The 27708-nt window shown below is 35.6% G+C and overlaps 2 protein-coding genes across 2 annotated transcripts in view; one reads left to right on the top strand and one right to left on the bottom strand.

Annotated features, from left to right (window-relative positions):
- Positions 1 to 211: 211 nt before the first annotated feature.
- Positions 212 to 7289, top strand: phox2a (paired like homeobox 2A). The gene is given in 4 exon segments (XM_058744942.1): positions 212 to 711; positions 1874 to 2061; positions 4714 to 4785; positions 4788 to 7289. Coding segments are annotated over 4 exon segments (855 nt in total). The 5' UTR covers positions 212 to 488; the 3' UTR covers positions 5160 to 7289.
- A 670-nt stretch (positions 7290 to 7959) lies between these two features.
- The window catches only part of inppl1a (inositol polyphosphate phosphatase-like 1a), a 38737-nt gene continuing 18988 nt past the window's right edge, over positions 7960 to 27708 (bottom strand). The window contains exons 14-27 of the mRNA XM_058799639.1: positions 26716 to 26812; positions 26502 to 26640; positions 24544 to 24643; positions 22687 to 22775; positions 20993 to 21074; positions 19189 to 19278; positions 18998 to 19111; positions 17209 to 17385; positions 16313 to 16468; positions 16135 to 16216; positions 15938 to 16060; positions 12462 to 13182; positions 11153 to 11289; positions 7960 to 9021 (exon numbers count right to left, since the gene is read on the bottom strand). Coding sequence (XP_058655622.1) covers positions 8922 to 9021; positions 11153 to 11289; positions 12462 to 13182; positions 15938 to 16060; positions 16135 to 16216; positions 16313 to 16468; positions 17209 to 17385; positions 18998 to 19111; positions 19189 to 19278; positions 20993 to 21074; positions 22687 to 22775; positions 24544 to 24643; positions 26502 to 26640; positions 26716 to 26812 — 2207 coding nt within the window. The 3' untranslated portion in view covers positions 7960 to 8921. The remainder of the gene's footprint in view (positions 9022 to 11152; positions 11290 to 12461; positions 13183 to 15937; positions 16061 to 16134; positions 16217 to 16312; positions 16469 to 17208; positions 17386 to 18997; positions 19112 to 19188; positions 19279 to 20992; positions 21075 to 22686; positions 22776 to 24543; positions 24644 to 26501; positions 26641 to 26715; positions 26813 to 27708) is intronic.

Here is a 27708-nt window from a genome sequence, read left to right on the forward strand (position 1 = left end):
TAGTAAGTAATTAATATTACTCAGTACTTAAATGTATAACTACACTGTAACAATGACACCTTAAAATAAAGTGTAACCGAACCTCTGTGGAACCAAAAATGGTTCTTCTATGGCATCGCTGTGAAGATCCTCTATTTTTAAGAGTGTAAACACAGAAAGGAGATTTCAAAGGAGCAAATATAAAGATGGAAACTGACCATGAGGATGATGATGGAAAGGGTTAACGCGGAGGTGCATTAGAGATGCATGGAGGAGCAGAGGGGAGGAGGCGTTCAGCGCTGAGACATTGTCATGCAAACAGAGACCACCGCCTCGCCATTGTCTCCCGGACACCAACTTTATTATAAACACACCGCGAGCCGCCCGCCGCAGCAGAGCACCGGAACACCGGCACCGAGAGACACGCGCTGGATACCGCGAGAAAACCACGCGTTCCGCTGGAGTTTGACGCCGCAACCGGAGCTTTCGCGTCTCCGTCCGCGCTCCACATGTACAAAATGGATTACTCGTATCTGAACACGTATGACTCGTGCATGGCGGCGATGGAGGCGTCGGCGTACGCGGACTTTAACTCGTGCAGCCAGGCCAACACGTTCCAGTACAACCCGATCCGAACCGGCTTCAGCTCCAATCCGGGATGCGCTCCGCTCGGTTCCGCCAGCTGCACCCTGGGCGCGCTGAGGGAGCACCAGCCCGCGCCTTACAGCACAGGTAACACACACACCGCGCAAATCACACACAGTTAGACCAAAAAATGTCACACGGGAGCTTGAAACTCTTCATATATGACCCTGGAGCACAAAAAGGGTCAATTTTTTGAAATTGAGATTTGCTGAATAAATAAGCTTTCCATTGATGTATGGTTTGTTAGGATCGGACAATATTTGTCTGAGATACGACTATTTGAAAATCTGCAAAAAAATCTAAATATTGAGAAAATCTCCTTTAAAGTTGTTCAAATTAAGTTCTTAGCAATGCATATTAGCCTACTAATCAAAAAATACGTTTTGATGTAGGAAATTTATAAAATATCTTCATGGATCTTTACTTAATATCCTAATGATTATTGGCATAAAAGAAAAATCGATCATTTTAACCCATACAATGTATTGTTGGCTATTGCTACAAATATAGCTGTGCTGCTTATGACTGCTTCTGTGCTGCAGGGACACAAATACAGTGTGGCTTATAAAATATAACAGGTGTCAAATGATAAACGCATCACTCAGTTCCAGAAATCCGTGAACAGGTGATCCACCTAAAACAATTTTTTCTTATTTTAAAATATAAATCTCATTTTGAATGATTTAATTATGAAAAGCCGATACTCAGTTGCAAAGTCAAACTAGAATCCTAGTTTTAAGAGTTAAATGGGACTGAATTTAATTAATTTATGTTATATAATTTGACGCGCAAATTCATTTAAAGTAATTAATTTAATTACGTCCCACAGATCTATAATTAAACAGAGCGTTTATTGGATATGAAAACGAGAAACGAATTCATCCTGTCTCGACTGATATTTCTGTGCGGTAAATTATAGACCAAATATAAATATTATATTCACGGAATTTTCACAGAATTAGGAGGCCTATAATTTAAAAGTAAAAATGTATAATTTAATAACAGTAAAGTCTAAAATACTCTCATAAACTGACGCCACAAATATTATTTGTATACTTTATGGGACTGATTTTCTCGGCGCGCTTCTACAGAATGAAATGCAGAAAAACGCGATTCTGATTGTTTAAGAGAAAATGTATTTGTAAGCGATCTTATAAACAGGAGTTCATCTCTGTCTTTCTTTCCTTGCCTCACATATTTCCTCTTAAACCGCGCCACAAATCTCTCCTGATCTTCGTTCCTCTTTCAGTCCCGTACAAGTTCTTCTCGGACCCCTCCGGTCTGAACGAGAAGCGCAAGCAGCGGCGGATCCGCACGACCTTCACGAGCTCTCAGCTGAAGGAGCTGGAGCGCGTCTTCGCGGAGACGCATTACCCAGACATCTACACGCGCGAGGAGCTGGCGCTAAAGATCGACCTGACCGAGGCCCGGGTGCAAGTAAGTCTCCAGAAGTCCAGGACTGATTTTCAGAAGCGTTTTTACTTTAAAAATGCGGCGTACTATTTATACGCAGAAATTGACTTCGGCGTGCGTATGATACGCAATAGGTTTAGGGGTGTGGGGTAGGTGCGTATTATATGCACGCAAAAAATGCGTATTATATGCACGCCAAAGTCAGTTTCTGCGTATAAATGGCACGTTTTTCTGTTTCTATTCGGCGTACTATTTATACGCAGAAATTGTCTTCGGCGTGCATATGATACGCAATAATTAGGTTTAGGGGTGTGGGGTAGGTGCGTATTATATGCACGCAAAAATGCGTAAGTCACGCCAAAGTCAGTTTATGCATATAAATGGCATGCAAAATACAAAAAAAGTGCTATTTATACAAATTTTTATTCGTATAAAAATCTAACCAAACAAATTGAATTTTGGCTGATTTGAATATCTGGGTCTCGCTTTTTTGCCTGCAGCGCTGTTCGCAGACGCTTCCAAATGTAATTAATTTAGTTGATTTTATTAGATTGATTTATAGCAGCTATAATCTGTCTGCGCTCTTAAAAATAAAGAGGGATTTCGCAGGGATGCCATAGAAGAACCATTTCTGAGAAGCTTTCAGTATTTCAGCATTTTTTCTTAGCGTGAAGAACATTTTTATTTCTTTGTTTTTTAAATCTTTTGTGGAATGGAAAGGTTTCACGCTCTTAAAAATAAAGGTTCTTTGTTGGCCTCCATGGTTCTATGAAGAACCTTCATCATCCATGGAACCACTAAAGGAAGATCGACGCCTTATAGATGCACATCAGTATCCAGAATGATGCTGTTGTCAGTAAATTAGCTCTTCATTTCCTCTTAAATGAAGGTGCAGAAATGTTTAGTCCAGCAGGAGAAATGACAAATCATTTGTCTTCACGAAGAGAGATTTATGGAGAAACATCTTACACTGAAAAAAATATAATGCGATTAGAAGAGCTGTAACCAAATATTCACAACTGATTATGGGTTTATTAATGATCCGTTCCTAAATTACCAGTCTAATCTTAAATATTAATGTTCTTCATAATGTTTTTTACTCTTCCAGAACTCATTATAGATATAAATTCAGACAGGCACATCCTTTCATTTTCTCTCGGAAGAGTTTCTTGGTGATAAGGTTGAATAAAAAGGTTCTTTAGATGATTGAGATGTTCTTCACACTAATTAAAAAGGATTCTTTTAAGAACTGATCACTGAAATGTTTTTTAAGGAACCAAAAATGCTTTGTCTATGACATATTTACAAAAAAAGGACTTTTGGATTTTTTGGTGTAGATGTAGATTTACATCACTCTTCCTCAGGTTTGGTTCCAGAACCGACGGGCCATTTTTATTTTTCTTGGTGTGGAGATGATTTTTGTGGAATATAAAGGTTCCACACTCTTAATAATAAAGGTTCTTTATTGACATCAGTGGTTCAATTTAGAACCTTTAACAACTATGAAATCTTTCCATTCCACAAAAGTTTCTTTATAGCGATATATATATTTTATATATTTTTTTATGTTATTCACACTAAGAAAAAATGGTACTTTACAGAACCATTTTTCTTTGGGGAACCAAAAATGCTTCTTCTATGGCATCAATGTTAAAACCCACTTTCTGAAACTTTATTTGAAAGAGTTTATAGTGGAAAAACACTTAAAATAAAGGTCCCAGAAGGGTGTTTTTGCAGCAGTTTCATAGAAGACCCATTTTTGGTTCCCCAAAGAACCCTTTTACGAACAGTTCCTAAATGAAAGTTTTTTTTTTAATAGTGTGAAGAACAGTTTTTATAAAGAATTTCAGGAAAAGGTTCCATGGAAAAAAACCAGGAGGTTCTGTGAGGATGGTTCTGCTACAGCAGAAAACGCCCTTCATTATTTATTGTGGAAAAAATGTTCTAAAAATGTTCTTCACACTAAGAAAAAATGGTTCCTTAAAGAACTTTTCACTGAAAGGTTCTTTGGGGAGCCAGAAATGGTTCTTCAATGGTATCAATATTAAAACCCACTTTTGGAAACTTTATTTTTAAGAGTCTATAGTGAAAAAACACAAAAAAAATAAAGGTCCTAAAAGGCATTTTTGGTTCCTAAAGAATCTTTCAGTGATCAGTTCCTAACCTTTTTGTGTGTGTGTGTGTGTGAAGAACATTTTAATCATCTAAAGAATGTTTTTTCTACTATAAACAACCTTTTGTGCATTCAAAGGTTCTGTGGATGTTAAAGGTTCTTCTTGGAACCATCAAAGCCAATCAAGAACCATCATTTTTAAGTGTTAAGGATTTTAAGATGTTCTTCAAAAATACACTGGAAGGTTCTGTGAGGAAACACAAATGGTTCTTCTACAGCACGGTTGTGAAATGCCCTTTACACACTTAAAAATAAAGGTTCTTTATCGGCATTAATGGTTCCACAAAGAACGTTTACCATCCATGGAACCTTTTCATTTTACAAAAGGATCTTTACAGTGGAAAAAGCTTCTTTAGATTATTAAAATGTTCTTCACATTAAGAAAAAATTATTATTTTAAGAACTGTTCCCTGAAAGGTTCTTTGGGGAACCAAAACTGGTGGCATCACTGTGAAAACCCTGATTTGGGACCTTGATTCTTAAGAGTGTATTTTCTTCCTCAGGTTTGGTTCCAGAACCGACGCGCCAAGTTTCGTAAACAAGAACGCGCCGCCAACTCCAAAGGAGCGAACGCGGCGCCAACGGCTCCGGCGGCAAGAAGTCGGGCGAGAACCGCTCTTCCTCTGAAGACGACGAGTCTAAAGAGTCGACCTGCAGCCCGACGCCCGACAGCACGGCGTCTCTGCCCGGCTCCGGGAACATGGGCAGCCCCGGGGCCAGCAGCCTCAGCCCCAGCCCGGTCTCGGGCTCCTCGGCCGCCTTCACCAATGCCTCCATCTCGCCCTCCATCCACCAGGGCCTCAAGAGCTCGCCGTGGCCCAGCACCGTCCAGACCCAGGACCTGCTGAAGGCCTGGCAGCCGGCGGACAGTATGGCGTCCGGGCCCTTCGCGGGCGTTCTGTCCTCGTTCCACCGGAAACCCAACACAATCAAGACCAACCTGTTCTAGAGACTCCGCTTCGTGCGTCTACTGCGAGTTCTGTTCTGTCGATTGATTTGCGTAGAGCTGGACTCCTGGGCCCGTATTCACAAAACATCTTAAGGCGTCTAAAAGTAGCTCACAAATGATCTTCAAAACAATGCACTCTTCAAAATAAAGGTGCTTCACGATGCCTTTTTCATCTATAATGAACCTTTAACATATGTTTCACAAAAGGTTCTTGGCGAAAGAAGGTTCTTCAGATTATAAACAGGTAAGAAAGACATGACTTGACTGAATGGTTCTTCAAAAATGGCATCGCCGTGAAGAACCTTTTAAGCACCTTTATTTTTAAGAGTGTGGGCGTCAGTCCTAAATTTTTGCTCTAAGAGTACAGCGGTGGCCAAAATGATCAGAACACTAGTATTATCAGCAGCTAAAAATGGTTTTAAGTCGGTTATTTCTATCTTTTGCTGTAGTGTGTCAGGAGGAAATATCAGTTTACATTCCCAAACATTCATTTAGCCATTAATTATAATAATCCAGTGAGATTTGTCTGATCTGATCATCATCAGTGTGTCTGGAGTCACATGAAGAACCAGAACAAACTGAGACTAAATCCAGAAGAACTGTGTCTCTGCTTCAAGAAACCTCCTGCTTGTGCCTAAACATGCTGTCAAAAATAGTCATAAATAGATTTTCTTTATCAATTAACTTCTATTAACTAAATGAAATCAACATTTGGTGTGAGCATGCTTTGTGTAGAGTTTCTCGGGAGCTTCGCTGGTAGGTTTCTTGAAGCATCTTATCCCAACTCCAAATTTTCCTTTTTTGTTTTCATTAACGAGTAACAGATGTTCTTGCGTCCAGTTTGGTTTTCTTTTATGTTTGCATGTCTCACTATCAGCTATGATTATTCTACCCTGTTAATTAAAAGGCTGTTTATATGCATATCCGCGAACTGTTTTTGAGAAGCATACATTTAAGAGTCTGACAATTAGCTGAACTTATACTTGTTTAATTATTGACGCTTAGCCTGCATTTTAAAATCTTTATTTGAATGTGGCAATTAACATTTTTATTTTTAAACCTTTATTTGAATATGGCTACATAACAAATCGCGCTCTACAATATTTCTATGAGTAAATCTCTGACAGAGACTATCAGCCAATCACTGTGTGCATAGTTAATAAGCATGCTGACATCACCCATAGCAACGAGGTAAACCCCGCCCCCTTTACTCTGAGCTGGAGACTGCTCTCAAGTTCGTCTCAGCAGCTTTGTGAATAGGTTTTAAGAGAAAAATCTTTTTTACTGCTATTTAGGAGAACGCTTAATGGTGAGATAAAACCAGTGTTTTGTGAATACGGGCCCTCATGATTAATTTATTGTCATGTTGGCGCTTCTGATGTGTGTATGTCTGTGTAGTCCATTATTTGTGTTCATCGGGTCCGTTTCCTCTTATTTTCCTCTTAATGCTGAAGAGACACCCTATAGATCCACATCAACATCCCTTAAATTGTCAGTAAATGAGTTCCTCATTTCCTCTTAAATGAAGGTCCAGAAGCGTTTGTGCTTCAGAACGAGAAATCAATTCAGGTCTTCAGGAAGAGACGTCGAATGAGAAGGAACTGTAATGCGATTAGAGGAGCTGTAACCAAATATTCACCGCAGATTATGGGTTTATTAATGATCCGTACCTAAATTAGAAGTCTAATCTTAAATATTAATATTCCAGCTTGTTTTTATTCTTCCAGAACTCAACGGTTTCTGGGTGAGTTTAAGGATTCAGGATCAGAATGATGACAGACCTGCATCTTATTGATGAATTTCTCATGCGGTTCAAGCTCTTTGAAGATGGATTTGATGTGTGTGTGTGTGTGTGTGTGTGTGTGTGTGTGTAAGAGTGTGTGTGACCCCAGAAACAAGCATTGTTAAGCCACTTGTAGTTAATTTATTAAAGGAAAAAAGAAAAACAAACAAACAAACAAACAAAAAAAAAAAATGTTGGGATGATTTTTTTAAGCTAGGCTTTTATTGAAAAATATTTTGTAAATATTAATATAAATACGATGTAGTTTCTTTTTTTAAATGTTTCCTGGCTCCAGTGCACGCCATGTATTTCATGAATGATCTGCTGTATATAATCCATAAAAATGACAAAATAAAGAGTGAAAATAAAGAGCTTCTCCAGTCCTATACATTCACATTGTTTTAGTTTTGATAAGATGCCGTTATAATTTGTCAATACTTTGATTTTTTGAAGTTTTATTAATTTAGTCATTTCTTTTAATGTCTATATAGTTTTTATTAATTTTTTTTATTTCAGTTTTAGTACATCAAGTTAAACAAAATGAAAATGAGAAATATTACTTTGGAAACTAGCTGAAAATTTTATTTTCAGTTAATAGTTCATTTCAAGCTATTTTTTTTATGTTATTAGTTTTAGATAATTATTAATCTTGGCAGGAATATTCCAGCATGATTCAGTTCTTAATACTTAAAAAAAAAAAGTCAATAGATGGACAAATATAGTAAGATAGTAAAGTTTTGAAAATAACTTTTTTTTTTTTTTGTTAGACTTTGAAAATAAAATGTGACGTTAATGAAGAGAAAAAATTCTGCAGTATTTTCGGAAACACAGACATACATTATTGAATATATAATAATATTACTAAATTACACAAATATTTTTGGTTATTTAGTAAACATGTCTCAATCAAACAGGTGATAAGCCTGTACTTTATTTCAGTCTATTTGGTATATATATATATATATATATATATATAGCCAAGAAAACGTGACACACTTTCCTTTACTGAACATGAAGGCACATTAGATTTTTATTTTTATTAAATTGAAAAAAGGAAAAACAAAAATACATTAAAGGGACAGAAACTCAAACACAATATTAACTTACAACAACACAGAATTAAACAGTTAATAATATTCAAAGGATTATAATTATGAATGACAGGCGAGAAACGTATAATGTTAAAACTTAATGCACAAAACAACTATGCAAGAACATATACATGCATTTTAGGAGAAACACCCCAATTATAATAATATTAAAGACACTGTTAAATAAAACAAACGGTTTTCCTGCTATAAGATCCAAACAGAAAGACTACAGCTGTGTTTCCACGGAGTGATTCATTACAGGACGAGGTACAACTCTGACAGCTTTCCAAACCGAAGCTCATCTGAAACAAGACTGACGTGGAAACTCGAGATCGAGACACAAACACTGAATCCGAACAGCAAGACGCGATTTCATCCCGAACGAATCAAAATGCATCTGAATCAGAATCATATTGAATGAACGAACAAAGATTCACATCTCAAATGAAGCGCTGAACATCCAGAGAGCCACCTGCTGATGATATCGTGTTATAAACCTGTTATAAACCTCCACACAAACCACAGGAGAGGCTCCTGATCGGGATTTGATTGATTTCGTACAAACGAAGGCAGAGAAACGAACGCAAACGTACGAACACAGTGAGCTGCTGATTTTGGCTTTTCCCTTTCCTTTAAAGTCATAAAACATGCAAGAAAAACAAACGGTTCATAATTAACACTTCAGTCACCAAAGGTGAGGAATGTTCTGATGATGTCACTTCCTCCGGATGCAGACGACAGGAAGTTGAGGGGCGGGGCTGTAGTGACACATCCTTTCTGACGTTTAAATAATATTATGAACTAAAACGACCAGCTTTATTACATCGGATTAAATTAAAACCACTTTCTCTACCAGTGCAAAGTTTCTCAGTTCAGATCTGGATCGGATCATTTCTGCTGCTGCTGTTGCTTTAAGCTGGCCAACAGTATTTTCTTGTGGGCGGGGTCATGAACGCCCGCCTCCTCCAGATCCTCCTCTGTGATGTCACTGCAGGAGAGACACGTGATTGGATGAGAAGCTTGTATTCTGAAATCTAACTAAAAATATATTTATGAAAATTCTAATCACAATCAAGTGTGTTTGGATCTTCCTGAGCAGCGCTGAGAGAAAAAAAAACAGTAAAAAGCAACCTGCTAAAAAATAATATAAATAACTAATAACATTTTGGATACCTATATGATTTGTCAATGTTTTGTCATACTTTTTGCAAATTACACCTTTTATTTGTTTAATTATAAAAACTAAATCATATCATATATTACTACAGTAATAATACTAACCCTACTGTACGGTAATAAATATTTAACTTTAACTATTTAACTAAAAATACACAACAGGAAGATTTCTAAAAAAAATTGCATATATATCTAATTTTTAAAAATTGGATTTTCACAAGACTTACTACATTTGTCAAAGTTCATGACACTTTTATGGTGTTTTTGCATTTTACATAATACTAACCCTACAGTATGGTAAAATAAGTATTTAATAATAATAATAATAATTTTAAAACAGTAAAATTATGGTATTAAACTTATGGCTGTCTAAACTGTTTTGCTTTCTAACATTAACATTTTATTTATAATAATTAATATGAATAATGACACTGACAAATTTTAATAGACATTAAATTAACAATATACAACATGAAACCTTCTGAAAACAGGAGAAATAACTAATAACTCAAATTAAATGCCTATTGTACATGACTACATTTGTGACCCTGGACCAAAAAAACAGTCATAAGTGTACATTTTTTTGAAATTGAGATTTATAAATAATCTTTCCATTGATGTATGGTTTGTTGGACAATATTTGGCTGAGATGCAACTATTTGAAAATCTGGAATCTGAGGGTGCAAAAAAATCTAAATATTGAGAAAATCACCTTTAAAAGTTGTCCAAATGAAGTTCTGAGCAATGCATATTACTAATCAAAAATTAAGTTTTGATATATTCACGGTAGGAGATTTACAAAATATCTTCATGGAACATGATCTTTACTTAATATCCTAATGATTTTTGGCATAAAAGAAAAATGGATAATTTTGACCCATATAATGTATTGTTGGCTATTGCTATAAATAATAATCATTACAGTCATTTATATACCCGATTCATTGATTTATTAACTGATTGGTCATTTATATTATAGTTGTTTTCATACCATTTTCCATTGTTGTTTAGTCTTATGACTGTGTTTCAAGGGCTGTTTGTCTTCATCAATAAGAGATACGAGGGAATGTTTATGGAAACTCAAGGTTTATGGGACGTTGTTTTGAAGCAGTATAACAGTGCTTATTAAATTTGTGCTGCTCAGATGAAGATACTATCAGACGAGACTTGCTGTTAACAGGTTTTGGGTATTAGACTACTTCGCTGAAGAGTTGTTCTGTCACCAGACAAATCGGATATTTTCTGACGGGATCTGGCGTGTTAATTATCTGGCGTGGAGGCGTGATCTAACCGCGGTTCAGATCTTCACACGGACTATACATAGAGATACAGAAGCATAGCCTGTGGCAGTTATGGCTTTTCATGATTAAAATACAAGCAATTTTCCCTGAATATACAAACGATTGCAATTTATTTTATATAACAGCTCAACAAAAAAGGTGAACATTTTAAACACAATATTGCCAATTATTGTTTGTTATATTTTACAACAAAATAATAATAGTTCCAACAGAACTGGTGTGTGTCTCCAAACAACAGCGGTGTTTCGTTAGTGAACGATTCAGAGTCCGTGATTAATAACGCATTCAGCCATTTGCTTCGTTACTGAATGAATGAATGACGCTACACTTCGCTCATTAAGACAGTGACTTGTCGCCACCTACTGGTGATTTTAGTTTTAAATCCACAAGTTTCACTTCATTTTGCCATCATTTATTGCTTTATTTATTATGTTAATAATACACTTAATGGCATCTTAAGAATATGACATAAAACATGATCTACAATTAATAAGGCTAGAAAAACTCACTAAAGGTAAAAAAAAATGCACCTGTAAATCAATTTAAGGAGGCAAATACTGTTCCTTAATGGAAAAGATGTGACTGGAGTCTAAGTGTGGGTACGCCACTGTAAAAAGTTTGAGAAGCGCTGATGTAACGCACCTGAGGAACTCCAGGTCGTCCCAGCCGTTGTGAAGCAGACCTTCCTCGTAATGCTGCAGACCGAGCTTCTGGAGCCACTCTCCGACGCTGCTCTCCACCGACAGACTGCTGCTGCTGCTCTCGTCACGCCACAGACCCTGCCACAACAACCAACACTAATTAACTCTTTCCCCGCCAAACACCGAACTTCACGTGTTTTCACTGTTGCACGCTAGGGGGCGCTGCTACGCATCTCCTGAATGAGTCTAGAAAGTGGCGATCAAAAACACAGACGAGGAAGACGCAGAAACGAGCGATCTCACTGATGGAAGCCATCTACTGCATCTCCGCTTCGGACTGAATATGATACAGATGTAGTATTTGACAAAAATGCAATTTTCTCAGCTTTCTTGATTTTTATTATTATCATCATAATTTAAATATTTAATATGAAATTATAAATGAATAATTATTATTAATGACTTCTTGTTATTATTAACAACACGTAATAACAAAATAATAATTTATTCTGTAAGGCAAGAGTACAATCATTCCCTGCTTTAATGAGAAATGTATTTGTCGGCTGGACGATTCACATCATATTATTATAATGTTGTTGTCAAATCCTAGGCTTACTGAAGTGTGATATCAGTCCTCTGTGAGGAAGTTATTATTTCAATATTTTACATTAGAAAATTAATACAATATTAGAATAACAAGTAAACAAAATACTATTATTACTAATTATTGTTGCTATTATTATTAACAATGTAATAAATCTTATTTTATATGAATAAATATTATTATTAATAATTGTTAATTGCCATTATTAATAATACTTAATATTATTATTGTTATTACAATAATTAAAAATATTTTATTTTTCTTCTTATTAAAATATTATTCTTATATTTATATTATTCTTCTTATTATTCTTATATTATATAATTAATAAAATATTACAATAACAAATTTAAATAATTTAAATAATAAAATACTATTATTACTAATTATTGTTGCTATTATTATTAACAATGTAATAAATCTTATTTCATATTAATAAATATTATTATTAATAATTGTTAATTGCCATTATTAATAATACTTAATATTATTATTAACAAAATTAAAAAAGTATTTTTTTCTTTTTTCTTATTATTATTTCAATATTTTAACATTATAAAATTAATATAAGTTAAAATATTTATATTTACTATAAGAATTAAATCAAATATTCCAAGACACAGGCTGCTTCGAGACACTGCAAACGCTGGATTATGAGCTGCCGGTGTGTAAATGAACGCAGTGCGTGTGTATTTTGCGTTGTCACCTCCTCGGGCAGGTCTTCTGCGATGCTCTCCTCCTGTATGGAGCGCGGAGGGAAGGTCAGGCCTCTGATGTGAGGAGCACTCGTCTTCAAGACGCCTCTCCCCGAAGGATACTCCACTTCACTCAGAGTCTTGGCCATCTGCAGCACTGAACACGACTGGTCGTCCAGTCCCGAGGCCCCGCCTCCTCGCCGGAAAGGGGCAGAGCTCGGGCTCATTGTGGGCGGAGCATCCAGGCAGAAGGCCACGCCTCCTCCCCCAGAGGGCGGTACGAAGCCGGGCGACGACAGCGGATTGGACGGAACCGCAGACGGGGGCGGGATCTTGACGTCGGTGAGTTTTTGCGGTTTTCCGAACGAGTTCTCCACCGTCTCCAGAGCTCCTTTGGGCAGCGGAGGAGGAGGGAAATCAGGTGGGGGGCGATTTAGAGATCCGATGTTCCCATCATCCTCCGAGGACCCTTCCTCGCTGATGGGCCGAACCGGGCGTCCAGACGTCTGCCTGCGACCCGGCGCCGAACTTCCACTGGGCGGCTTGCTTTTCCCCACACCGCCTGCAGGAGGAGCTGTTTTATTGGCTAGCGGAGGGAGGGCGGAGCTAGGGAGCATGTCGGAGGCCAGAGCAGCAGATTGGTTGGGAACACCTTCTAGAATGTAGTAGGCGGGGTTATTGAAGCTGTTTTTGCATGTCGTGACGTCACCCTCGAACGGATCCTGTTTACCTCTGACAGAACCAAACAGACGGGATTTCACAAGAATGAATATCAAAGTAAAAGTAATTATTGTTAACTAAAGCTAAATCTAAACCATCAAACACATTCTAAAACATATTCATTACTTGAAATAAGTGTTAACTGAAACAAAATAAAATTATAATAATAAATGACAATAATAATAATAATAATAATAATAATAAATTATTTAATAAAATAAAATGTAAACTTATTTTATTTCAGCTTGTTACCAAGGCAACATTTCTTATTGTTGTTTAAATTAAAGTACTAAAATGACTACAACAACAACAAAAATACCTGCAATAAAATAAATGGAAAATTAAATTAAATACAATATAAAAATCTTAAACTTCTCTTCTTTCAGTAATGATATTTCATTATCATTATGATGATGATTCATTTAGTAATGATAATAAAGATAAATGAAAATAATAATATAAAATTAATAATAAAATAATAATGATTATTTATTTAATAAAATAATAACTGTTTGGCTAAAATTAATAAATAAAATAAAATAGTATACCAATGATACTATGTGTGTGTGTGTGTGTGTGTGTGTGTGTGTGTGTGTGTGTGTTGAGTGTGTGTGTTGAGTGTGTGTGTGTTGAGTGTGTGTGTGAGTGTGTGTGTGTTGAGTGTGTGTGTGTGTGTGTGTGTGTGTGTGTGTGTGTGTGTGTGTGTGTGTTGAGTGTGTGTGTGTGTGTGTGTGTGTGTTGAGTGTGTGTGTGTGTGTGTGTGTGTGTGTGTGTTGAGTGTGTGTGTGTGAGAGAGAGAGAGTGTGTGTGTGTGTGTGTGTTGAGTGTGTGTGTGAGAGAGTGTGTTCACCTGTTCTGTGCACTCTCCTCTTTGCAGGAGTGTGTGTGTGTGTCAAATGCAGAAATGTTAATTCATGCGTTTATGATCTCAAGGTTAGACTATTGTAATGCATTATTGGGTGGTTGTTCTGCACGCTTGATCAACAAACTACAGTTGGTCCAAAATGCAGCAGCTAGAGTCCTTACTAGAACCAGGAAATATGACCATATTAGCCCGGTTCTGTCAACACTGCACTGGCTCCCTATCAAGCATCGGATAGATTTTAAAATCTTGTTAATTACTTATAAAGCCCTGAATGGTTTAGCTCCTCAGTACTTGAGCGAGCTCTTATCACATTATAGTCCTCCACGTCCGCTGCGTTCTCAAAACTCTGGCCGTTTGATAATATCTAGAATATCAAAATCGACTGCGGGCGGCAGATCCTATTCCTATTTAGCACCCAAACTCTGGAACAGTCTACCTAACACTGTTCGGGAGGCAGACACACTCTGTCAGTTTAAATCTAGATTAAAGACCCATCTCTTTAGCCTGGCTTACACATAACACATTAATACGCTTCTATTATTCAAATCCGTTAAAGGATTGTTAGGCTGCATTAATTAGATCAACCGGAACCGGGAACACTCCCCATAACACACGGTGTATTCGTTACATCGTAAGTAGAATGGCATCTACGCTAATATTTGTCTGTTTCTTTCCTAGTCTGTTTCTCAGTCCGTATCCGATCAGATGGTGGATCAGCACCAAGAGATGATGTCTACAGCCCTGATCGTCAGCGGAGACCAGGACACCCAGATGACCCCCAGAGACAGATCCCCAGTGAAGACCTCGATTAAAATACAATAAAACTAAAATATAACAAAATAACTAAAATATAATAAAATACCTAACTACATAATACTACTATTGTTAGAAATTGCAACAAAATTAGAATAGAAATATAAACTTTTGAACTGCGGGTTTCGTCTGGTCAGAGGAGAACTGGCCCCCCGACTGAGTCTGGTTTCTCCCAAGGTGTTTTTCTCCATTCTGTCTCGGAGCGAGTTTTGGTTCCTTGCCGCTGTCGCCTCTGGCTTGCTCAGTTGGGGACACTTCATTTCTAGCGATTATTGCCGATTTGATTGCACAGATACTATTTAAACTAAACTGAGCTAGACAATGACATCTCTGAATTCAATAATGAAATGCCTTTAACTGGAAATTGAAAATTGAGTGTTTAATCTTATCATTATACATTACTGACACTCTATCCTCCAATTTGATACTGTTAAGTGCTTTGACACAATCTGTATTGTAAAAGCGCTATATAAATAAAGGTGACTTGACTTGACTTGTGTGTGTGTGTGTGTGTGTGTTGAGTGTGTGTGTGTGTGAGGGTGTGTTCACCTGTTCTGTGCGCTCTCCTCTTTGCAGGAGTGTGTGTGTGTTGAGTGTGTGTGTGTGTGTGTTGAGTGTGTGTGTGTGTGTGTGAGGGTGTGTTCACCTGTTCTGTGCGCTCTCCTCTTTGCAGGAGTGTGTGTGTGTTGAGTGTGTGTGTGTGTGTGTGTGTGTGTGTGTGTGTGTGTGAGGGTGTGTTCACCTGTTCTGTGCGCTCTCCTCTTTGCAGGAGTGTGTGTGTGTTGAGTGTGTGTGTGTGTGTGTGTGTGTGTGAGAGGGTGTGTTCACCTGTTCTGTGCGCTCTCCTCTTTGCAGGAGTGTGTGTGTGTTGAGTGTGTGTGTGTGTTGAGTGTGTGTGTTCACCTGTTCTGTGCGCTCTCCTCTTTGCAGGAGTGTGTGTGTGTTGAGTGTGTGTGTGTGTGTGTGTGTGTGTGTGTGTGTGTGAGAGGGTGTGTTCACCTGTTCTGTGCGCTCTCCTCTTTGCAGGAGTGTGTGTGTGTTGAGTGTGTGTGTGTGTGTGTGTGTGTGTGTGTGAGAGGGTGTGTTCACCTGTTCTGTGCGCTCTCCTCTTTGCAGGAGTGTGTGTGTGTGTGTCGTCCTGTGACGCTCTTCTCTCCTTCCTCTGAGAGTTTCCCGAGGTCAGCTGAGCCAAGCCTCCTGCTGCTGGACGGTCTGCAGGAACAAACGCGTCAGAATGAAACTCCTGATGATGACGAGTGTCAGATGAATCATGTATCTGGACTCACTTGACATAGTCGTGTCCGGCTCGAGGAGGCAGAGTCCTGCCCTTCGGTCCGCCCGTCTCGTCCTTATCCACACTGATCCACTCTGAAGATGAGAGACAAACAAATGACTCATTGTGTGTGTGTATATATATTTATATTTATATGACAAAAACAAATATAATTTCTGTATATAATGTACCGTAGAGTCGTTCTCTCGTTCCCATGCGTTCAGACGGGACTCGGACCCTCATGGAGCCGCGGATGTTACCGGTTTCTTCACCGCGGTGAGACAGGTAAGTGTGGAACTGCTGCGCTGTGCTGCCAATCATAGATTTCAGCGCCAGAACACACTCACCTGCATGCATGCACACACACACACACACACACACACACACAATTAAATGCTTTTAATTCAATTCAAATTCATAAAATAATAAAATAAAATAAAATAAACCAAAACACACAAAGCACAATGTTTCTTCTGGTCTTTACAGTGTTTTTCAGCTGCTTACACACACAATCTTTACTTTCTCACAGTTTCTGAAAGCTGTCACTCAAACAGCAGAAGCACACTCAGATCTACAAAACCAGACACTATTCTGAGCCTTTGACTAAATGTTTTCAATTTCAGAAAACACTTTTTGTAAAACACAACACACAGTTCTCTATGTAACACACACAAATCTAACAGGAATTAATATTATGGCAAAGGTGTTTGTAAATGTTTGCTTTTGAGATATTCTGAATGCAGTGCTTCATTTTGCAAGAGATGTGAAGCATTTTGCATTTTGTGTGCAATTCTTAGATTTGTGTGTAAAGTAAAAAAAAAAAAAAAAAAGAGGCAAAGTTTTGAAAATGTGTGTGAGCAGCTGAATAAACTAGAACACAAATCACACAAGTATATTGCAATGTATTCCCAGCTCTACCACAAGATGGTGCTACGTGCTCTTCTTCTGAGGTCTTACAGGTTTAGGAAGTTTAAAGAGCATCTAGCTGAGGAACTTAGTTTATGTTCAAGCTGGTTGAAGTGTTGACACATTTATATCAACAGTCTGCTTAATAATATGATTGATGCTGCTTATTAAGGATACGTACCGTAGGACTCGTAGCCGTCCAGGGATTTGACGGTCAGCAGCAGATGCTGGTCCTGCAGATACTCGATGTCCGACAGAATGGGCTTCAGTGTGGTCAGCTGTTTGGACGACCAGCCCACGCGCAAGAAGTTCACGTTATCACTGCTCTGAGTGTCGTTCTCATAGCTCTTCTTAAACTCTACACACAAACAGACACATACAGACTGATGTATTCTATTTCAATATATTATATATAGCCTATTGGAATTAGCTTTTATTTGTACATTTTTAGTTTTCATTTAGTTGAAATTTTGTACTTTGCTATTGATATTAGTTTTAGTTAATTTTATTTATTTAGATTTATATATATATATATATATATATATATATATATATATATTATTATTATTTTTTTGTCTAATTAGCTTTAGCTTATTTTTATTTTACTTTTAGTAATTTTAGAAATTAAACTTATTTCAGTTAGTTGCTATGGCAACATTTCTAATTTTCATTTAAATTTTTTTTTGAAGGCGTCATCGGATGCAAAATTCACTTTTACATGTTGTTTGAACTGAAATGTGTGTGGCAGTGTGTGTACACAACCACCCTATAGTGATAAAAATGCACCTAGTGTTTTTTAAAAATCCTCATAAATAATAACCCCTTTCTAAAATCAAGCCGTTCTCAGATTCTTGGCACAGTGACGTCACACAGACTCAGGCCCCTCCCACGATTGTTGATTGACACCGGTGTTTTATCTTAGACCCGCCCTGAGTGAGCTGTCATCAGTCTGCCATTTGAAGGGAATGCGCCCCCGATCGGTCTAAATGCGTCTATGTTCGCGCGAATCATTCGTGATCCAGCTTCACCTCCAGAAGAAGTGAGTATAAGGTTTTTTTATGAATCTCTGCAAATTGTCTTTCCTAATAATGTGCTAGTTAGCAAGTTCCGCAGCTAAATGCGAATAAAGTTTACCTTCTCTCAGAGAACTGCTCGTCACCCCACAGAAGAGAGGGGCGGGGTCAGCAGAGCTCATTAGCATTTAAAGGGACATGCACCGAAACGGCTTGCTGTGAACAGAGCTGATTTTGACAGGGTAAAAGGGTGTTGTTTTACTCTTACATACTTTGGTTAAAATTTCTCAATGGTATAGACTTTTCATTAAGACCCTAAAGAATCATATCAACTTGTGGAAAATGGGCACCCGATGACCCCTTTAAGTTTTTCATTTTAGTTTTAGTAATTGTATGTGCTTTTGTCACTGTTAATAGTTTTTATTTGTATTTCTTTTTTTCCTATTTAACTTCTAAAAGTACTAAAACTAAAAACAAAAGCTAATTAAAAATTAAAAATAAACAAGAAGAAACAAAAAACAATAAACAATGACAAGCACATAAACTGACTAAAACCTAAACAAAACAAACAAAATTTGTTTTAAATGAAAATTAGAATTATTGCTTTGGTAACAGAAATAGGTTTAAGTTCTAAAATGACTAAAACTAAAACAAACTTATTTCTGTGAGTTGCCAAGGCAGAAATAATTTCTGTTATTCTAATTTCTAATTTTGTAATATCTTTTAAAGGTGCCATAGAATGCATTGATACAGTATTTTAAATTGTTCTCTGATATCTACACAGAAGGTATGTGGCTAAGGTAAGGGCAAAAAATCTGAATGCTTTTTATTTTCTGTAACAGAAGCATGTGGAGATCAGATTTGACGGATCAGATTTAGTGTTAAGGATTAGTCTTATCTTATAAAGTCTCTCACATATAAACTTCCTCGTTCTGGAAGGATGATTTGGTTTCTTACCCTCCAGACATGTCGAGTAGAACTCGATGAAGAATTTGGTTCTGCTGGCCGTCTTGACGATGGCTTCGATGTTCTCGAACTCGATGTAGGCCTGTTCTGAAGACTTGGGCAGACCTGCAGAGGAACAGCAGCTCAGCGTGAGAAACACGCGAGAAACACCAGAAGCTGAGCCGTGAAGACACGCGCCGTACCTTTCTTAGAGACGAACTGAGACGTGACGCCCACCTCGAACGTGCCAAAGACCGGCGAGTGATCGCTGGTGACGATATCATCCGTACAGCCTGACACACACACACACACACACACACACGGTCATTAAACATTATTTGCATATTCATGAGCGGGTAGGTAAACAAAACAGCCTCAATAACCGTGGCAACATTCATCATACAGTCAGATACTGATGCAGGCTGCTATTTGTCTTTTATTTAGAGAGTAGAGCTGGATTATATAGACAATCATTTTTATTCATTTCAAACCTTTTGATAATATTCAATATGTATTTCAATATTGATGCACTTGCTCTGAAATGATTTGAAAGTATTGTCAACAAGTAGTTTACATTCTTTTTTTATATATAATTTTAAATTATAAATTTTTTTATTAAAATTTCATTATTTCATTAACAAACAAAAATAATCACATGGAAAAATGAAGAATAAAAAAAAATAATAATTATTAAATATATATATATATATATAAAATTGATATATAAAATTAAATATATATATATAAATAAATGTAAAAATAATATATGTAAATAATTTATATACCGGTAGTAAAAATCTAGTTAAAATAATAAATCATGCTTTTGATAAATTAACTCAAGGATCAAAATTTAATTATATTCATTTACATGCAACAACACAGTAATAAGTTTCAACATTTGCATATCATTAAACTACAGATCATGTTTTTTTGATACAAGAACCCAAGAAAGAATATTTAATTACATTTATTTACATGCAATAATATAACAATGCACTGTAATAAGAATCAATATTTGCATATTGTACTATTTAATCAAATATTTTTACTAAAACATTTTAATATTTTTAGAATGAGTTCTGTCAACATTTTTCAGTGATGATGCAAACAAATTGTGGAATCAGTTTCGAATCAATTCATTACAACAGACCGATTGAACTGATTCACAATTAATGAACTTAATGCTTGAACTTAATGGCCAAATAACAAGAAAGTAATAATTGAATAAATTTATCATATTAAGAAATTATAATCAGAAATGTTTCTTTAGCAGCAAATCAGCATATTAGAATGATTTCTGAAGATCATGTGACGCTGAAGACTGGAGTAATGATGCTGAAAATACAGCTGCGCATCACAGAAATAAATTACAGTTTAACACATTCACATAGAAAACAGCTGTTTTACACTGTAATAATATTTCACTATTTTCACAGAATTTTCGATCAAATTAATGCAGTTTTAGTGAGCAGAAGAGTCTTCTGACTGCTAGTGTAAATCACTCTGAATATCTGATATATGTGACCTTGGACCACAAAACCAGTCATAAGGGTCAATTTTTTTAAATTGAGATTTATACATAATCTGAAAGCTGAATAAATGCGCTTTCCATTGATGTATGGTTTGTTAGGATCGGACAATATTTGTCTGAGATGCAACTATTTGAAAATCAATATTGAGAAAATCACCTTTAAAGTTGTCCAAATGAAGTTCTTAGAAATGCATATTACTAATCAAAAATGAAGCTTTGATATATTTACGGTAGGAGATTTACAAAATATCTTCATGGAACATGATCTTTACTTAATATCCAAATGATTTTTGGCATAAAATAAACATTTATAATTTTGAGCCATACAATGTATTGTTGGCTATTGCTGCAAATATAGCTGTGCTGCTTATGACTGCTTCTGTGCTGCAGGGTCACATTTATTGGAGAGTAACACCTGTAACAAACAGTCAGCTGTTACTGCGGTAATATGTCTGGTCACCGTGGCGACTACATACCGTAAGAGTTGCACATGATGTGCGTCTCCGGATAGGATTTCCAGAGTATTCTGTCACACCACGAAGGAACGTTGGTCCGCATCTGAGAGACGAGAGGAATTTAAAGAATGCCATCAAGAAGACAGGAAGTAGCCGCCTCAGGACCGTAAACATATTCACACAGGATTCTTCCTTCATGCACATGAAGAGAAGCTTCTTAAAAGACATAGTTCACCAAAAAATAAAGCTTTACTGTTAATTTACTCACCTTCGGGTCATCTAAGGTGACACTTTTAGTCAGTAATACAGTAAAGAAGAGTTTTAGCTGAAACCGTGATTATTGGTGATCCATATAATGCAAGTCAATGGCTACCGGCACTTTGAGAGTCAAAAAAGCACAAACAGGCAACACAACATTAATCCCTGTGGCTCCTGATGATATATATAAAGGTCTTATGAAGCGAAATGATCAGTCTGTGCAAGAAACTAAACATTATTTACAACATTATTACCTGTAATCCAGAGCCTCAGGAAACGGGGAACTACGATTCTTTATCTGTGAACTGATTCTTTCGGACAGTTCGATTCAGTGAACTGGTTCAATTCACAAGTTTGTTTAGGTGTAACATATACACAATTATATTATTAAAGCACACAACAATGATGTGAAACATGGATGTTTCACGTGTCTAAAGCGTATAAAGTGAATAAACTCATCTTCATCAGCTCAGCTTTTTATACAAACCATCAGAAACTATAAAAACGTTCATTTCTCCGCTTCATTCAAGTGTTGGGTTCACAGATGCTCATATCAGCGGCTCATCGGTCTTCGGTCCGAGTCGAACTGTTTCTCAGTTCCTCAGCTGCGCTCGAGACACTAACTGATTCAGTCCGATTTGATGAACTGATTCAACTGGTTCACTGAAAAGAACCGATTCAAAAGAATGATTCATTCACAAACTGAACCATTTGCCTGAGGCTCTGGATTACAGGTAATAATTAGCGCTGTCAAACAATTAATCGCATCCAAAATAAAGGTTTTTGTTTACATAATATATATGTGTGTACTGTATATATTTATTATGTATATATAAATACACACACATGCATGTATATATTTAAGAAAAATATGTTACGTTTATATATTAAATATATTTATATAATATATATAAATATATATATTAGAGCTGTTAAAAAAAATGTAAACACTGTAACTTGAATGCAATGTAAGTCGCTTTGGATAAAAGTGTCTGCTAAATGCATAAATGTAAATGTAATATAATATAAATATATACATGTAAATATTTTCAAAATATATACTGTATGTATATTATGTAAATAAACACTTATTTTGGATGCAATTAATCGCGACTAATCGTTTGACAGCACTAGTAATCATAATGTTGTAAATAATGTTCAATTTCTTGCACAGACTGATTGTTTCGCTTCATAAGACCTCAATACATCGGGGATTTTGTGTTGCCTGATATGCTGTTTTTCACACTTAAATTGCCGGCAGCCATTGACTTGCACTTTATGAATCCCCAAGTAGCACAGATTCAGCTAAAACTCTTCATTACTGTTCTACTGAAGAAAAAAAAGTCTCATGTATGGCCTGAGAGTGAGTAAAGTAACAGCAGATTTTCATTTTTGGTGAACTATCGCTTTAAGACAGTTCTGGTTCAGGAAGTAAATGTGGGCGGTTTCTGACGTACCCCAGTCGCCTTCTGCTTCTGCCAGACGTATGTGTCTCGCGAGCCGCGCTCATAACGGTACGTGGGCGGATAGGTGATCTCATCCTCCGCTGGACACACACACACACACACACACACACAGGAAATGATGCGGCAGGGAAAGGAAATGTTGTTGAGCCAAGACACTCAAATCTCAGAGATACATGTAAATAACCTAGAGACACAAATACTGTAAATCCTTGTACATGAGGGTAAAGCTTCACGTATCATTTGATTGCAAAAAGAAGAACAAAATATTTATATATACATATTAGGGGTGTAACGGTACACGTATTCGTACCGAATTTTCCTCTTCCTCTTTATTACTAGTTTTAACGTGAAATAAACATGAATGAACATCTCACTCCTCACGTAATTGCTCAATTAGTGTTTTAACTGCGGAAAGACGTCATTAAAACAGCTTGTAAACAAAATGTCACGTAGCATTTCATTTACATCAGGCAAGTCATCAGTGTCCACAGCTCGTTAGAGAAATTAAGTCTAGAGAAGAGCATTTTGCGAAATATTAGACTATACTCATTATATTTACTTTACATTATTTAATGTATATGTTTAAATAAATATTTTATGAAACAAGTTATGACTGTAAATGATTATATTTCAACAACAAATAGAAATTGTATAATTTAGAAGTTAATGTAAAAACAATTTACATGTTTGCATGCAATTTTTTAATTTGAGTGTTGATTATTATAGTTAAAAATAAATAGCTATTGAATTTAAGTTTGGGTTCTGTTGTTAATTGTAATCTTATTAGTGATGTAAAAGGGCTCCCTATAGTTTAGAGCAGAAGCTAAGGTAGATTTTTATCCCTAAGAAAATGTAATTATAATTGAATTTATTTAAAGAAAGAGCAATTTGTTCATTAAACCATTGTTTAGTTAAAAAAAAAAGCAATTTATGTTTACGTTAAAACCAAGGTACGTACCGAACCGTCACATTTGTGTACTGTTACACCCCTAATATATATAATATGTATATGTATATATATATATATATATATATATATATATATATATATATATATATATATATATATATATATATATATATATATATATATATATATATATATATATATATATATATATATATATATACATACAGTCAAACCAAAAATTATTCAGACAGCAAATTTTTTTTTACTAGAGGGTGCAGGACACTATAGTTTATTTATGTAAGAGAGGATAGCAAAATAAAGTAAACTGTGACATATTATACCCACAAATTCTTTATAAAATGGACTACCAGTAAAATCTAGGATAAGAAAAAATATTCAGACACTTTGAGCTGATGATGTTTTGCTTCAGTGTTTTTGTTTAATTGCTGATGTGATCTTTTTACACACAGACTGAACAAAATGAAGCATCTCTTGGTAATTGTTTGAGCTAAACTGGTTTTATCTAATTGTGTTCTTAAATTTAACAGCTGACAGCTATTCAACCCAATTCATTACATACCTTTCTATCAAAGTTATCTGACTTTATCAAGATCAGTTTGTTCTGACGCAGTTTAACTCTGAGTTCTTCTCATATTTTATTACCATTTTCTAAACTATAATGAATAAACTTGTGATATAATGTGAGAAATGTTGAAGGTTTCTAAATAAATTTTAGTTTGACTATATATATATATATATATATATATATATATATATATATATATATATATATATATATATATATATATATATATATATATATATATATATATATATATATATATATATATATATATTTTTTTTTTTTTTATTATAATTTTTTTAAATTAATTAATTAATTTATTAGACACACACACACAGACAGAGGTGAGGCGTACCGAAGCGAAGGAAGACCTTGTTCTTCTCTCTCTCCAGATTTAGCTGGTCCACCTTCAACAATGGCTCAAACTCCTTCCTGTTGATGTAGTTGAGGATTTCCTGAGAGAGAGAGAGAGTGTTCAGACTCACAGCTGTGCGGGTCACACCGGTCACTACTGAGTACACTACAGTACTGCACACTACACACTGAACAGGACCATAGAACTGCTATGACCTGAGCAGATTTGGGTCATAAATGCCTCATTCGTTCAATCATTTAAATGCAGCTGATGCACAACTCATCAATGAAATGAAATTAATCAAACTGGCAACTATTAAACCATAACCGTATGTTTTCATGTCAAAAACAGTTTGTGAAAATCCATAGAGCAAACACAGAATCCCACATTTTAGACATGCACAAAAATACAGGCATTATCTGGCAACATGGGTTGAAAATGTAATGTAAATGATTTGCAGGATAACGTTTCAAATAAGGTAGGACGAGTCTAACTTTATTCAGTCTTTCTGGGTTTTTGTTCTTCTTTCAGGTGAGGAGTGATTTGGTTGGGAACAAATCAGAACACTTTCATCAGAAGTGTGTAGTTTGCATGTGTTTTATGGCAGCTTCCCAGCTAACAAAAGCATTTATAACATTGCGTATCGCTAATGTTCTAAATTAATTCATGAAAACATTATTTCTGAACGTTCTTTGAAAGTTAAAAATGTTAATAAAAAAAAAAAGTGTTAAAAACATTATGTCAACATTAAGAGAACATTCCATTTGATCATTTTGCAAACATTATGGGGATGTTACATAATGTAACGTTACACGCTGCACGCTCTCTGGACGTTCTAAAACAAGTAGTAATGTTTAAAAAATGTTACATAAATGCAGGCTTGTTACAGTAAAGAGATTGTTACTTGAAAAAAATAGATAACTGAAACTAAGTAAATTACAAAAACTTAATTTCAGCTCAACATTTCTCATTTAGTTTACCTTGATGTACTAAATGAACTGAAACTGAAATAAAAATTAAATAAAACTATATAGACATAAACGCACAGCAAAATTATTAAACTTGAACTAAAATTAATATAAAAGCAGAAACGCTAAAAAATAACATTTCATTCAAACAGTATATCAGTGATACTAAAATAACACCGGATGAGCGTCCAAATAAAACATTTTAGGAACAAAAAATGTTCCATGAACGAAATATATAAATAATGTTTTTGTGCTAATGCTTTGAGAACATTATTAAAGGCCACATAACTTTGAATGAACGTTCTATTAGCACATATGCACATTCACAATTCTGTCTATGGACATTTTCTTTTTCTCCATATTTGTATTACTATTGTTGTTTTGTGACCCTGGAGCACAAAACCAGTCATAAGGTTCTATTTTTATTTTAAATTGAGATTTATCTGAATAAGCTGAATGCATAATCTTTCATTGATGTATGGTTTGTTGGACAATATTTGTCTGAGATACAACTATCTGAAAATCTGGAATCTGAGGGTGCAAAAAAATCTAAATATTGAGAAAATCACCTTTAAAGTTCTTAGCAATGCATATTAAGTTTTTAAGCATTTACGGTAGGAAATGTACAAAATATCTTCATGGAACATGATCTTAATAATGTAAAATGATTTTTGGCATAAAAGATAAATGTATTGTTGGCTATTGCTGCAAATATACCTGTGCTGCTTATGACTGCTTCTGTGCTGCAGGGACATTTATAACTTACTGTCTGTTCTCTGTATTATTAGTGTTTTTATTACCTTAATTATATGCATGTCTGCACTACGTCTGTACTTTCTGTACTGGAAGCTCCTAACATCAAGATGAATCCCTTGTGTGTGCAAACACACTTGGCAATAAAGCCCTTTCTGATCTCTGATTCTGATTCTATTAATGTTACTGAAGAATGTTTGTTCATAACCTTTAGACAACACTGCCAGAACATTTCACCTGTATGTCCATGTCCAGACGGTAGTTGAGGTCGCCAAACCAGAAGAGATGCGTGAATCTCAGCGAGATGTCGAAGGAGTTGAGCTGTTTATCGCCCAGCGACAGCTGACGCAGGATGTCCAGATAGTTCTGGTTCCGTCTGCCGGGGTCAGAGGTCATTAGTGCATCACACATTCACAAACCGCGAGCTGTGTATGTATTACTCCAGACTCACCTGTGGATTTTCTCATTGCCGGACGTCAGGTGACAGTTAACGAAACCAAACGACGTCCCGTTAAACATGAAAGACACGCCCACTGCTCCTTTGTTTCCTAGGAAACAGACAATGACAAATAAATAATACAACTTAGGTCGGCATGATTTGGGGAAAGAATCAAATTGCTGGTAAATTTTCTGGAAAAATCGCAATTTAAAATGTGATACAAAACACCAAGTTTGTTATGCTTGTTTGTAGGGCCAACATTTTGTGATTATACATCAATAAGGCCATAAAATAATAATAATAATATATTTATATAATCTAAATAAAAACTAAATGAGAAATACTGCTATTGTAACATTTCACTGCAAAATAAAAAATACATATATTTTAGAAAATTATATCAGCTATAAAATGTTTAAAATACCAGCTTTAAAATGTGGATTTACTGATACAGAAAAGCTCACACTAGACTCTAGTTTATTATTATTATGGTTATTATTAAATTATAAAAGTTAAATTAATAAAGAAATACATTACTACAGTAATAGTAGGCCTACTATTGTATTGTAAAATAAAAAATAATTTAAAAATATTTAATAATAAGAGTATTTAATTTAATTTTAGGGTCAGGGTTTTTCAAACGTTAAATCACAGGGAGCCTTAAAACATCTGTTTTGTTAAAAAGCTGTTCTCATACAGTTGTTTTCAGCTGCTTACACACATTTTCAAAACTTTTCCTCTTTTTTTCCCCCAAACTTTACACACAAATACAAGAATTGCACAAAACGTAAAATGCCTCATCTCTTGCAAAAAAAAAAAAAAAAAACATCTCAAAAGCAAACATTTGCAAACACCTTTGCCATAATATTAATTCCTGTTAGATTTGTGTGCGTTACATAGAGAACTGTGTTGTGTTTTGCAAAAAGTGTTTTATGAAATTGAAAACTGAAAAATATATACATGTGCATAAACTAATGAAAAACACAGTGATGAACAGCTGACAGC

This window comes from Onychostoma macrolepis, chromosome 15 (assembly GCF_012432095.1).
Source record: "Onychostoma macrolepis isolate SWU-2019 chromosome 15, ASM1243209v1, whole genome shotgun sequence".
Lineage (NCBI taxonomy): Eukaryota > Metazoa > Chordata > Actinopteri > Cypriniformes > Cyprinidae > Onychostoma > Onychostoma macrolepis.